The sequence below is a fragment of the Sus scrofa genome, chromosome 8 (genome assembly GCF_000003025.6).
Source record: "Sus scrofa isolate TJ Tabasco breed Duroc chromosome 8, Sscrofa11.1, whole genome shotgun sequence".
NCBI classification, from domain to species: domain Eukaryota; kingdom Metazoa; phylum Chordata; class Mammalia; order Artiodactyla; family Suidae; genus Sus; species Sus scrofa.
The window spans coordinates 3,856,564-3,870,937 of NC_010450.4; the positions used below are offsets into that span (position 1 = coordinate 3,856,564).

At 52.4% G+C, this 14,374-nt stretch overlaps 1 protein-coding gene across 1 annotated transcript in view; it reads right to left on the reverse strand.

Moving 5' to 3' along the window:
• Positions 1 to 14,374, reverse strand: part of TBC1D14 (TBC1 domain family member 14) — an 85,470-nt gene that overhangs the window by 23,250 nt on the left and 47,846 nt on the right. Inside the window, 5 exon segments of the mRNA XM_021100966.1 lie at positions 662 to 742; positions 3,972 to 4,078; positions 6,517 to 6,634; positions 8,634 to 8,716; positions 10,999 to 11,117. Of these exon segments, the coding sequence (XP_020956625.1) occupies positions 662 to 742; positions 3,972 to 4,078; positions 6,517 to 6,634; positions 8,634 to 8,716; positions 10,999 to 11,117 (508 nt within the window).

Here is a 14,374-nt window from a genome sequence, read left to right on the forward strand (position 1 = left end):
AGGGGTAACCAGCATCATCCCTGTGTGTCATGGAAAATTCTAAAGGCATCATCTAGGAAGCACGCAGTGTTCGTGTCTCTTTGGGGGAGGCTGTGATGCTTCTCTGCAAACTCACACACAAGCAACGCTGGGGGCCAGGCTGCTGTCAATCCCGGGAGCGGTGTGGGTTATGAGCAGCCCTCCAGCCTGTCAGGACACGAACGACTCTGGGCCACTCGTGTGTTCTCTCCCCTGTAAAAAATGCTTTCTTCTTTCTTTTTAGAATCACACCTGTGGCATACGGAAGTTCCCAGGCTAGGGGTTGAATCAGGGCTGCAGCTGCCGACCTACACCACAGCCACAGCAGTGCCAGATCCGAGCTGCGTCTGTGACCTACACTGCACTTGCGACAACACCGGATCCCTGACCCACGGAGAGGGGCCAGGGATTGAACCCACATCCTCATGGACACTAGTCGGGTTCTTAATCTGATGAGCCACAATGGGAACTCCATAAAAATGTTTTTTTCTTTAGCTTGTTTGCTCAAAAAAATCCTCTTTTCCCATGAAGATTTTAAGACTTTGCACCAACCACTATTTTGGTTAAGCCAACTTCCTTTGCTAGGTAATAAAGTCACACACATAACGGTCCAAAGGAGCCCCGGTGTCGGCGTCGTACACACCTTCACTCTCCACTTCGGAGCCTCCTGTGCTGAAGGACCGCCACCTCTCCTTGGCTCGGGCAAGACAGATGTCAAAAAGCTCTGGAAGAAAAGCCTCTGGTAAGTATCACGTGCACACGTATCTTCTCAAAAGCGCTGGACACAGCACTGCCTCCTTCCAACATTTAAAGTTCAGCCGCAGCCTACACGCTTACGACAGCTACCTAACGCCCCAGCCTGGCCTGAAGGTACCCCCGATGTCTGAACACTTCACCACGTACGGAGAAATACACAAAAGGCCACTATGCTGGGTCCTCACCTCGACGGCACAGCCCGCCCATCAGGTTATTTTGCTTTGACGAGTCCGCGAGGCGATCCCTTCTACCGGACGGTGAGTTCCTGGGGCGGGACTCGCATTCACGTCTGTGTCCCGCGCAAAGAGCACGGGGACAGAGGTCAACACAACCAGTGCCTACGCTCAGTTTCCAGGAAGTGGGCTTAGCTTTGACCATTTTAGCAGGAGGTGGACGAAATCAACTGGGGGGCCCCTGACCACTGGGAGGCAGTGCCCAGATGAGGTAGCTGGAGTTAAAGCACAGACGCCAGCAGCCTCAGCGCAGAAGGGTTAGTGTCCGTTTTTAAAATACCTGCATGGTCTTACTGGTGTGTTTGTCAGGGGAGGGCGAGTTAGAATAGTGAATGTACCTCCCCAGACCCAGTTTCGAAGGGCAAGGCTGACTTCCTCAAGGGTGAAGTTTTGTTGGTTTGTGTTTTGGTTGGGGTGGGGGATGGCTAGGCTGTGCCTGCGGCATATACAAGTTCCCCGGCCAGGGATCGAACCCACCCCACAGCAATGACCCAAGCTAGTGCAGTGACAACGTCAGATCTGTAACCTGCTAAGCCACACAGGAACTTGAAGAGTGAAGTTATAGTCCTATTAGGTTGACTTTCGGTGAGTTTCTAATCGCACAAGCACGAGAAGAGCAAAACTCTGAGGCTTCCCAAATCACAGCATGGGCTTCAGGGTTTAGCTGGGGCTAGAACTTTCCCTGGCCCCAGCTCATACCGGCCATGAGCCTGGAGCACTGTCCCTAACCTTTTCAGGATGCCAGACTTTCTCAGCAGGAAAACAAGGCCAATACCCGCCCCTGAGGCTGCTGTCCATGATGTAAGGGAAGAGCCTCGCCTGATGCCCAGGCTCAACTTCAAGGCCACGGGCGCTCTCACATGGGCTTGAGCAGGCAGCAAAACTGAGACTAACAAGGCCCGATACAGTGGCATTCATTCGCCCACTCGCTCAATCCTTCACGCGGCACATGCCTCTTGAGGGCCTGCCTTGCACAGAGTGACAGGACGGCTCGAGGGACAGAATGCAGAGCATGACATGTGAGGCCCCAGCTTCCTCAGCATCAGCTCTAGGGGGACAACTGACATCAGGCAGCTAATTAGACAAGAAAGGCACAATTTAAATCAAATGAGCCAATATCAAGATTTAGATAGACTCAAGACAGGTAACTGACTAATTAGCCATTTAGCGCGATATACTATCATACGGTTTATGGAACATTTTATAAAGTTTTTTTTTTTGTTTTTTTTTTGTTTTTCTATTTCTTGGGCCACACCCACGGCACATGGAGGTTCCCAGGCTAGGGGTCGAATCGGAGCTGGAGCCACCGGCCTACGCCAGAGCCACAGCAACGCAGGATCCGAGCCGCGTCTGCAACCTACACCACAGCTCAAGGCAACGCCGGATCCTTAACCCACTGAGCAAGGGCAGGGACCGAACCCGCAACCTCATGGTTCCTGGTCGGATTCGTTAACCACTGCACCACGACGGGAACTCCGGTTTATGGAACATTTTAATTTAAATAATATCAGGGCAGCCAGTGGTGAGAAGCAGAAGTTAAAGGCGCACACAGAATAATACATTATATCCAACTGGCTTAGACTTGTCGATCGAGTTTAGAAATTTTCAAGAACAGGGACAGAGATAAATGGTCAGCCATTTCTCCAAACCTCTACTTCCAGGATGATTATTAAAAACTATCTCCACAAGTTAAATGCTATACATTTTCTCATGTAAAGAGGCCAAGTTTTTGGCAGGTGAGGATTGATCAAAAAAAGGAACTTTATGGAGTTCCCGTCGTGGCGCAGTGGTTAACGAATCCGACTAGGATCCATGAGGATGCGGGTTCCATCCCTGGCCTTGTTCAGTGGGTTAAGGATCCGGCGTTGCCGTGAGCTGTGGCATAGGTTGCAGACACGGCTCGGATCCCGCGTTGCTGTGGCCCTGGCGTAGGCCGGTGGCTCCAGCTCCGATTCGACCCCTAGCCTGGGAACCTCCATATGCTGCGGGAGCGGCCAGAGAAATAGCAAAAAGACAAAAAAAAAAGGAACTTTGAGGCGATTACAATAAACAGAAACCAGGTGCTATCCACCCAACCAGCTGTCCTTACTTAAGACGGAGACCACTGCTGGCCAAGGCTACAATCGCAGAGTAAGATCAGCATTCTATTTCAGATAAAAATTACAATAAAATATGAACCTCGGCTACACAAATACAAATCAATCTCTTTTAAACTCACAGGCCTTCAACAGGGTAAAAACTGCCCCTGCCAACTCCACACGCTGGACACTAACATAAAGAAGACGAGGGTGGCGTTCCTGTCCCTGGACGGGGGGGGCAGGGAGGGGACAGCGAAAGCAACGATCGCCGTCTGGGAAGCGCTACTCGTCAGTCCACAGCTCACACCGGACCGCAGCCTGTGAGCCCCGGGCACGTGGCAGGCGGAAAGGACACCCGACCAAGTGAGCCTGTGCGTCCCCTGAAGGGGGCTTGAGCCCACCTCCCCCTGCACTTGAGCCACCAGACCCTCAAGGACCCAGTCCCAGTCCAGTACGCAGGCCCCTCTAAGGTGTTCATGTATGAGCTTCCTAGGGGACATGGCCGTGGAAGAACAACCGTACCCCAAGGGCACGAACCCCACAGGAAGAAGCACCCCCCGCCGCCACCATCTCCCCGTCCAGGACTCTGAGAAGAGAGTGGACACGACTCGGCCACCTGACACTGGGAGACACACATCCTACCCCGTGTACTCAGGGAAGAGACGGCGGCTGTCACGAGGGAGGCCGGCCTCTGCTCTGAGCTCCAGACCCCTGATGCTCAGGAGAGAACTCAGGCCCCCGGCCCCTCCCTCCTGGGGGCACACTCACCTGGCCCCTCCCGACACGGCTTCGGGGCAACGGCTGCCTTGCTTCTAATGGGGCAAGTGGGTCTGAAGCCACAGGACCCTGGGGGACCCCTGCGCCTGGGACCACGTGAGCCACTCACCGTGGGTGATGTTCAGCTCGTTGCCGATGGCTAAGCTCCAGACTTTGCCTCTCACGCTGGGAGGGATGCCCTGCCACCACAAATCTCGAACTTTTCTAGAGCACCACCTGGACAAAAACGGAAGCACGAGGTAAGGAGCTTGTTCTCAGTGGAGGAAGACTTCTCCACCCACGCGCTTAACCCCAAATCACACAAGCGGGGGACACACGGTTGTGTCACAGCTCCTGGCAACTACTTCGACCCAGGTACGCCACAGGCACTGGGCCCGCAGAGGTGGTGCCACAAACCAGTGGGCCCAGAGCACCAGCCCGGAGCCAAAATCTGAGTGACCAGCAGCAGCTGAGGCGGATGAGGCATGGGCAGGACTTTCTGAGCAGAAAGCATAGCGACAAGACATCCACAAACAGCCGGGCCAACGTGGGGGTGCTGCGGTGCTGTGGCAGACCCGCCGGTGGAGGGCAGACCCGCCGGTGGAGGGCAGACCCCGAGGGGCCTCGTGAGTGAGCCCGAGAGCAGAGGCGCCACCCACTGCGCCACCGCACACAGGAGGCGATCGGGTTAGGAGCTGCCGACTCGACAGGCAGGTGGCCCTGCGAACTCGGATCTCTCTGTGCTCCACAACGGCGCTGACGACTCGCGGGTCACAAGGCACACGCGCTGCCGACGAACTGGGACAAACACAAAGGTGCCAAGGCCTCCGACACAGCACAGCGCTGACGCTGCAGACACCAGGGCCGGCCCCCATCCCACCTCCCTGTGGGGCCGGAGTAACTCCCCCTCCCCTCGCTGGGGACCTCCTCCCTCCCCAACACCTGGATCTCGAAACCTCCCCCCGAAGGGCCACTGCGAGGATCGAGGGGTCAGTCACAAAGGCACCCGGCTGGGGGTCGTCCACTGGCAGCTCTCGTCTGAACGCAGGCACCCGGGTCCCATCGGGCATCAGGGCAGGATGGACCCAAGGGGTTCTACAGCCACACAGGGAGACGGCCCAAGGGTTCTGAGGACCTGAACTCTTGTTACTGGACCCGTTTGAGAGTAGCTGTTTCCTGACCATGTCCAGCCTATTAAAGAGAGTGCTAGAAAAGCGGGGTCTGGGCATAGCTTGTTTTCCTAGTGGACACTCTCAGCAGTGACACTGGGTAAGTGCCAGAGGTGAGGCCCCAACTTCCTGACACACAGTTCAGGTTCAAAGGGACAAGAAGAAAAAGCAACGCACCCAAGCTCCAGCGCAGCTCTTGCTGGGGAGAAGGGTTGGGGCACAATAGGAGCCCCCAGCCTGTGCACAGGGCCCTGGGGCTGCTGTCCACTCGCTGGCTCCGAACACGCCAGAGGAAAAGACCTCCGGCCGTCCCCCGGGTGTGAAGAAGCCAGCAGCTGCCAGACTCTACTGGGGACTGGCTGCTGGGGGTCGTCATCAAAGCAGACCGTGCCCACCCTCAGACAGAGGACAGGAGAAGCTCGAGCAGACAGGTGCAGTGCCCGGGGCGGGGGAGGTCTACAGGCACCGGAGCCAGGGCACGGGCAGGAGAGGCTGCTCCAAGGAAGACTTGGCTTTAAAGAACAGTGTTAACTGGATGAGGAGCTACAGGTCAAGGGCATCACCCGAAGCAGAGGGAATGGCAGGAAATAACACCCAGTCTCTTGAGACAGAACATGACAGAAGAGAGTATGGGAAAGAGAAGGTATATCTATCATGACTGGGGCACTTTGCTGTACAGCAGAAATTGGCACAACAGTGTAAACAACTATACTTTAACAAAGACATTAAAAAAATAAAATAAGCTTCCTCGATATTCTGGGCACGAGGGGTGGGAGAGGGGCTGTCCCAGCGTCCAGGGGAGGAGCAGCAGGGCTGGACCGAGGGCGGGGAAGGAGGCTCTGTGCGCCTTTAACTCAGGAGGTCACAAAGGCGGAGTTCCTGTTCTGGCGCAGCGGAAATGAATCCGACTAGGACCCAAGAGGTTTCAGGTTCAATCCCTGGCCTCGCTCAGTGGGTTAAGGATCCAGCATTGCTGTGGCTGTGGTGTAGGCCGGCAGCTGTAGCTCCAATTAGACCCCTAGCTGGGAACCTCCATATGCTGTGGGTGCGGCCCTAAAAAAGCAAAAAAAAAAAAAAAAAAAGCAGAGGGAATGGAACATGCAAAGGCCTTGAGGCTCCCTAAGGAAAGGGCCCTGTCCAAAGGAGAGGTGAAAGGTGAAGCGACAGAGGCATCTCACAGCACCTGTCGGTTAGGCCAAGGAATTCAACTTTTACACTGTGAGTCACAGGAAGTTACCGAAATTTTAAGCATGGAAGTGACACCAGTTCGTGCTTTAGAACTGAGGAGACAGATGGACACGAGGGCTGGGAGAGGAGCTGTCCCAGCGTCCAGGGGAGGAGCAGCAGGGCTGGACCAAGGGCGGGGAAGGAGGCTCTGTGCGCCTTTAACTCAGGAGGTCACTTCATCAGAGGCTGTGAGATGAGCTACAACTGATTACAGCAGCCGCCTGCAGATTCCACAGAGAAGGGATTTACAGCCTGGAGCGCCCCTGTGTGACAGCTTACATGGTCTCCCAGTTGGGCAGAATCTCATTGTTCCAAGTAAGGACCGCATTTCCAATACTTTCTTCTAATTTGCATCTTTCTTCCAGCTGTTTTTTCCTCCTCTGGGCTTCTTTCAGCTCTAGAAATCACAATTAAAAATAACGAGAAAACATCTATTAACTTAATTACCTAGCAATTTCACACAAGGCGACTTCTGTCAGAGTCGTGCTGCAGAAATGAGAAATACGGCCCTGAGGCAGGGCAGTGACACCCGACCTCCCAAGACTCATTTCACACCCAAGGGAGTTTAGAGCTGAGGCCCCATCATCTCTCAGTACGCTTTCTGGAACACATGCGTACCATACAACACAGGTACAGAAAGGGAGTTCCCGCTGTGGCTCAGTGGGCTACGAATATGACTAATATCCACGAGGACGTGGGTTCAATCCCTGGCCTTGCTCAGGGGTTAAGGATCTGAAGTTGCCGTGAGCTGTGGTCTAGGCTGATGGCTACAGCTCTGATTCAGCCCCTAGTCTGGGCACCTCCATATGCCATGGGTGTGGCCCTAAAAAGCCATAAATAAATAAATAAATAAATAAATAAATAAATAAATAAATCTTAGCATGTAACAGCAACTCTGAGAAGTGCCATGCATTTTCTTTTCTTTTTCTTAAGGGCCACACCTGTGGCATATGGAAGTGCCCAGGCTAGGGGTCTAATCGGAGCTGCAGCTGCCAACCTACACCAGAGCCACAGCAACTCAGGATCTGAGCCACATCTTGCGACCTACACTGCAGCCCACAGCAATGCCAGATCCTTAACCCACTGAGAGAGGCCAGGGATCAAGCCCGCATCTTTGTGAATACTAGTCGGGTTTGTCATCTGCTGAGCCATGACGGGAACTCCCCATGCATTGTCATTTTCCTGAATTTTTTGTGGTAAAACATACAAAATACCAACTTCATTTTAAACACTGTAAGCGTACACTCAGTGGCATGAGGTATATTCACACTGTTATGCAACCATCACCACCACCCATCCCCAGAATCTTCTCATCTTCTCGAAATGAAACTCCAGCCCCATCAAACACTACCCCAGCCATTCCCCCCGCCCCCTGGCAACCACCCACCAGCCGACCTTCTGTCTCTATGAATCTGACTATTCTGGGGGCCTCACCTAAGTGGAATCATACAGTATTTGTCCTTTTGTTTCTGGCTTACTTCACTTAGAAAAATGACATCGAGCTTCACGTTGTAGCACGTGTCAGCATTTCCTTCCTTTTCAAGGCTGACCAATACTCATTGTATGGACAGAACACATTTTATTATATATTCTTTTTCTTTTTTAATTGTTAAAAAGTTTTTGGGCCACACCGTGGCATGCAGAAATTTCCAGGCTAGGGATCAAACTTGGACCACAGCAGCGACCTGAGCCACAGCAGTGACAACGCCAGATCCTTAACCCAATGAGCTAACTGGGAACTCTCTTTATTATATATACTTTTAATTTTATTATTATTATTTTCTTTGCTTTTATCATTTTTTTTTTTTTTTAGGGCCACACCTGCAGCATGTGGAGGTTCCCAGGCTAGGGGTCGAATTGGAGCTGTTACTGCTGACCTACACCACAGCTCACAGCAATGCCAGATCCTTAACCAACTGAGTGAGGCCAGGGATCAAACCCACAACCTCCTGGTTCCCAGTCAGATTCACTTCCGCTGTGCCACAACAGGAACTCCTATATATACTTTTTAAACATCCAAAAATCATAGGGTTCTTAGGTGCCACAAGGCACTTTATCAAATCCCATCACATATTCCGGTAAATAAAGAAAGCTTAGCCCAGAGAGGAAAGAGATTTGCCTTTCTGTCACCACTGGTGAGAGCTTTCTCCAGTCCGGCACTTTTATCCTAGTCTCTTCCTTTGTGTAAATTCCAAGTGTTATTATCATGAATAAAGTTACGGGGAATGAGGAGTTCGTAGAAATATGCATTGTTGATAGAAAATCATAAATTTCAAAATACTAAAGCATTCACCCACGTTCAGGTTCTAGACCTCCAAAAGGTAGGAAGAAAATATCCAGAAAGACACAAAATCTGGTTCTACCTTACATAACCAAACACATGTGAATTCCATTACCTCGTTTTTTGGCTTGAACCACCATTTCTTCATACTGTTGCCTGTGTTTCTGAGCTTCTTCAGCTGGCTTCGCTGGGAGGTTTCTTGATAGAAAATAAATGATTTTTCACTGTTATAAATATTAAGTAAGAGAAACTTAAAGCACTGTTTACTAAAAAAATGAAAAGCTCAAAGACCAAAACCACACGTGTTAGATAATAAAGACACAGCTCTTCCATAAACTAGAAATACTTTTTATAAAAGTAAAATAGGATCATTTAAAATTTTTTGAAGTGTAAAAATAAGCAGAAGAAAAGAGTAATGACTCATAATTCCAACAGAGGTCAACACCTAACCCTCTGGTGCTTTTTCACCCTACTCTCCAGACGCTTTAATCTGACCACAATGCACTGGTAACTGCCACCAGGTACCTGAGAAGGAGGGTATCTTAATGGCATAGACAATATATTCCCTGGCCAGGTTTTTTTCTTTTTTTTCTTTTTTTGTCTTTTTAGGGCCATACCTACAGCACATGGAAGTTCTCAGGCTAAGGGTCAATTGGAGCTGTAGCTGCTGGCCTATGCCACAGCCACAGCCATGCCAGATCCGAGTTGCATCTGCAACCCACACTATGCCACAGCTCACGGCAACACCGGATCCTTAACCTACTGAGCGAGGTCAGAGATTGAACCTGTGTCCTTATGGATACTAGTCAGGTTCATTACCACTGAGCCATGACGAGAGCTCCTAGTTTTTTAAGTGTGCAAATTTCATACGAGCTTGTGGTTCATCTGTGTTTTATATATATGCAGACAGATGTATACAACAGTTCTAAACATCTAAATTTGGTGTGCAACTTCGAATCCTGTTTCAAAAAAGCAAAATGCAATTTCTCTTTCAGAAAAGAGCCGGTGAATTTTCTGGGCTCTGACAACTGGGAGGCGGCACCGTCTGGCTGCGCTCCTCAGTGTCACCCTCGTTGCCTGGGCGAGCTGAGGCCTGCCTGCCTTTCCTGCAGGAGAACAGGGCACGACCCCCCCCCCCACAGCTCCCCGTTCAGAGGGCAGCACACAGCCTGGCCCTCCGGTGTGGTGGCTTCACCACAGTCTCTGCCGACCTTGACAGTCCTCCATCTCGGGGTTTCTCTCCCCATCTCCCCACACATCCACGGTTTCCAAGGACCAAAAATTAACATCAGAAAACCTATCTTCTTCAGCGTTCACCAGTTTTAAATGTCAGGATGGCAGGGACCTTAGGGATTCTAGCCTAATGTTTTACAATCTTTCTTTTTTAAAGCTGTGGACTCCTTCTACTCAAATACAATGTCCTGGAGCTCCTGCTGTGGTACAAAAGAATCAGCAGCATCTTGTGAGCGCTGGGACACAGGTTCAATCCCTGGCCAGGCACAGTGGGTTAAGGATCTGGCATTGCTACAGCTGAGGATTAGGTCAAGATGGCCGCAGGGAAGCCAAAAATGGGGGGAAAAAAACAAATACAATGTGTCCTATGGAAACCCAACACTTAAATAGAGGTAAGCTACGGCCTGGTACTATGGGGCAAGCCTTTTAAGGTTTCCAAACACGATCTGCAAGCCAGTCATCAAAACCCACCTGCTCATCAGATGGCTGGAAACGAGGGGACAGGGCCTTGTAGGATCACCCAGCCCATTTACTGCAGATCCCAAAAAGCAGCAGGCTAGTCCAGGAAGCGACCCACAACACTGGGCTACGTCCAAACCTCCTACTTTTTATTTATTGATTGATTGACTGATTGATTGTCTTTTCTAGAGCTGCACCCGCAGCATATGGCGGTTTCCAGGCTAGGGGTCTAATTGGAGCTGTAGCCACCAGCCTACACCACAGCCAGAGCCACAGCAACGCAGGATCTGAACTGCGTCTGCAACCTACACCACAGCTGACGGCAACACTGGATACTTAACCCACTGAGTGAGACCAGGGATCAAACCACAACCTCATGGTTCCTAGTCGGATTCGTTAACCACTGAACCACGACGGGAACTCCTTATTTATTTATTTTTTTCCAACTCCCCACTTTAAAGAACACTCCCTGGAACTTCTTACAGTGACCAGCCAGGCTGTAATTAATAACAGCTCTGCAGTATCTGTAAATATGAAATCAAAATGAACAATCACCTGTATGGAAAATCCTGGTCCAAACTTCTACCCGAAAGCAAAGGTTTTCGAATCAGTCCCTTACTCTCGTAGACTAAACGGTAGGAAGGGGATGAAGAGGGCCCCACACGTTGAGCAAGTGACGTGCTAATTCTCCCCCCACCCCCACCTGGTGCTTTTCTAATGAAGAAGGTGAGGAGCCAATGTACCCATCCCCGAAAGCAAAGGCCCTGCAAGCTCTCCTGCAGACTCACGCTGGTCTGTCTTCCAGGATGAGGGCAGTGGTGGAAAGTGGCTCAAAATCAAGATTCTTCCTCACATTCTGCTTTGGAGAGGGTGGCCTGCTAGGTCGTCCAGCCTTGTCTTCACATTCCTAGGACAAAGAAACCAGGGATAACTGCAGGCCCGGCCGATGCTGACACTAAGCAGTCTTTCTGAAAGTAAGAAGATCGTTCGGCCATGAAGTCCTTTACAACAGTCTGGAGGATGACGCACTCAAAGCATCTCCCGCTCTTCAGAAGGAAAAACTGCCAGTGAGAGGCGTCCTACAGCTCTGCAATTCAGGTCATCACCTTACCAGGGCAGTGCGCTGCCCTGCTGTGGGGGGGTGGGGGGAGGAACGACACTAAGGATCTCAACATCCCAGCTGCCTGGCTCTAAGGCCCGCAAACTCATCTCAGGTCTCCTATGCTTCCTCTTGCTAAGAGGTGTGCTTTCTGTCATCTGAACACTGTAAATATTAACTTTATTGCAGTGGCCACTGGGAAGCTCAGAGCCAGAGTGATAGCCAATTCTAGCATTCATCTGACCCCCAGGCTTCACCTCAAATAACATGCCCATCTTAAATTGCTAACAGATTTCCTTTTTTGTTGTTGTTTTTCTTTCTGTCTTCTAGGGCCGCACCTGTGGCATATGGAGGTTCCCTGGCTAGGGGTCTAATCGGAGCTATAGCTGCCAGCCTACACCACAGTTGCGGCAACGCTGGATTCTTAACCCACTGAGCAAGGCCAGGGGTCAAACCCACAACCTCATGGTTCCTAAGTCGGATTCATTAACCACTGTGCCACGACAGGAGCTCCCAGATTTCATCTCATGGCATTTTACGTATTTTTGTTAGCCCTTCAAACCTTTCCTGAAATGAGGAAGGGGTTAAAGCAGAAACACAGAAAAAGAAATTCTTCAACACCTTCCTGTGAAGCCGTGACGGCGAGGTGCTGCATCAACCACCGTGCCATGCCCTGGACTTGCAAGCACAGCCTCCACACTACCAGGTCACCAATCTGTCCCGTGAACGGCAACCAAAAAACCTCAGTCACGGCTGGTGACCCACGTTCCAAACACCCAGCCAGCAGGGTTCAGGGAGCTAAGCAATCTGTGCCAAAGCGTCCAGTCTCTGAAACTGTGTGTTGTACCCTCAGCCCTCCGCAAAACAGTATGTTCTTCTTGCTGATTACAGACCAGGCTCCAGGACGCTCCGCTAAGGAGGCAACCTAACCGGGCAGACGGGGCGAGCAGGTGCAAAGTTAGCCCAAGACTGAAACACCCATGCCAGCATCCTCGGAAGCAGTGTCTGGGGTGGAGAGTGAATTTAATTTTGCTTCATGACTATTATTCACACCGGGGGTCAAGAGGGGCCTTACTGGAGCACTGGGCAAGCAGCTATGCTCTCAGCCAGAGAAGCCTACAGAGGCTTCTAAAAAGCTGAATGGAAAAATGATTTCCTCAAAACCCACAGGCGTGAGAAGGGCGTGCCCCAGAAGCACGCGGGGGGCAGTGTCTGCGCATCTGCACGCGCAAGGTTAAGGGTCCACGCGGCTCCCTCGGTGCCGAGATGCCCTCCACTCAGCCGGCGCTGAGGAAACAGACTCACTTTTCCATCCATTCAAACACCTGAGCACCTATGCGTGGCAGGTGCTCCATGCAGCTTAACAGGGGACCAAGCGGCCACCAGGAAGCATCCGGGGGGCCCGCGGGTGTAAGACGGCGAACTTCATGGGAAAAGCCACCGACAGCTGTGAGCTGAGCAAGGTGCAGAGGGCACCCCGCGCTTTAACGACAACTGCTCATGAGTGCCCTGGACGGCGCCACTCTTCTGCTGACCCTGCTCTAGGGACTCGTACGCCAAGGCTGCAGGCGTCAAGCCCCGAAGTCAGATGCCCGCTTCCACTCGCTTCTCTGCGCTCTACACACGGCATCTCACTTCATCCCCAACGGGCTCAGCGGAAGGGTCACCTCATTTTACAGGCAGGTCCCCTGAGGTTCACAGCGAGGTGCCTGGTCCCTGAGGCCACCGCCAGCACGGAGCTGGGCCTGCAGGACTGCCCGCCCTGGGCAGGCCCTGCCTCTCCTGTGGCTGTACTCACACGGTGTGCAGCTCTGCAGGGAAGAGGCCGCGTCCCCTCCGGGTAAGGGCGGCCTCCAGAGCCAGACAGGCCCGTGAGCAAATTCAGATCCACCAAGAACCAACTGCGACCTCGGGCTCAGCACAGCCCCTTCTCTGCACTGGGAAGAGCGAAAGAGCGCCCGGCAGAGGGGCTGCCTGAGGAGCCGGGGCCCGGTGGGCACTCAGCGCAGCCCTGGGGCAGAGGGGCATCCGGGAAGGCTGGCCCGGCCGCTGTCCGCCCCCGCCCCGGTCTCCTCAGCCCTGAAACCGAATGAGGCAAACAAAAAAAGGTCTGGGACCAAACACCACTCAGGGCGCCCTGCAGAGGCTGCAAACAGCACAGGTGTGAAAAGGAGGTGCGAAATACACAAAACACGGTGATTTTCTAAAAATCCAGCTCTTCAGTTAGAGCTCGGAGGCTCCACCACCAACAACAAGCCGCAACACCGCTGACAGCACCGTCCGAGGGCTTCGAACACACCACGGCGGCTCGCCCGGCTCACGCTAGCCCCCAGGGAGGAGAGGGCCCGAAGCCAGGCGCCCTGGCTCTGCAGCCCCGCTGCCCTCTGCAGACTGCCACTCGCCAGAATTCACCACCCAGCAGGGATCTAATCATTGGTCTGCAGTGTAAATGACGCTTTCGACTATGAGACAAACCTGTAATATGAACTAAGTGCAGATGCAGGGCCAACACTTATGTTTTAATTGTATAGAGCAATGTGTGATTTAAAAAAAAAAAAGAGGAGGCCTGGCCTGTCCACACTTGAAATCCCAAGGAAAGGCTTTTCCACATTCGAAACGGCATCTCAGCATAGAAAGGGCTTTGGACATTGTTCCAGGGTCTGCTCCACACGTGGCTCTCATGGGGCTACCTACACGTGGGTCAACCGTAAGCTCATCCTCCACACCAGACAAACCAGCTCTAGGAACAAGAACAAGGACGAGTCACGCTCTCAGCTGTGAGTTACCGGCACTGAGGTCGGCATGGGATGTGGCGGGAGCTGGGGCTGTGGAAGCAAAAACACTTAGATCCTGGGTCCTGGCGGGACGCGAGGCCGGCCGCCCTGCTCCTCTCTCAGCTGCGAGACGGCAGCGACTGGGAAGAAAGACTCCTGCGACCGTGAGACGACCCGACTCCCATTCGGCGGCTGCCCACGACGTCTGAGCCCCTCCTGTGGGCCAGGCAAAGGGCAGGTAGTCCCACCTCAGTCCAACGTCTCAGGGTCCTGATGCAACCAAGTTTTGGG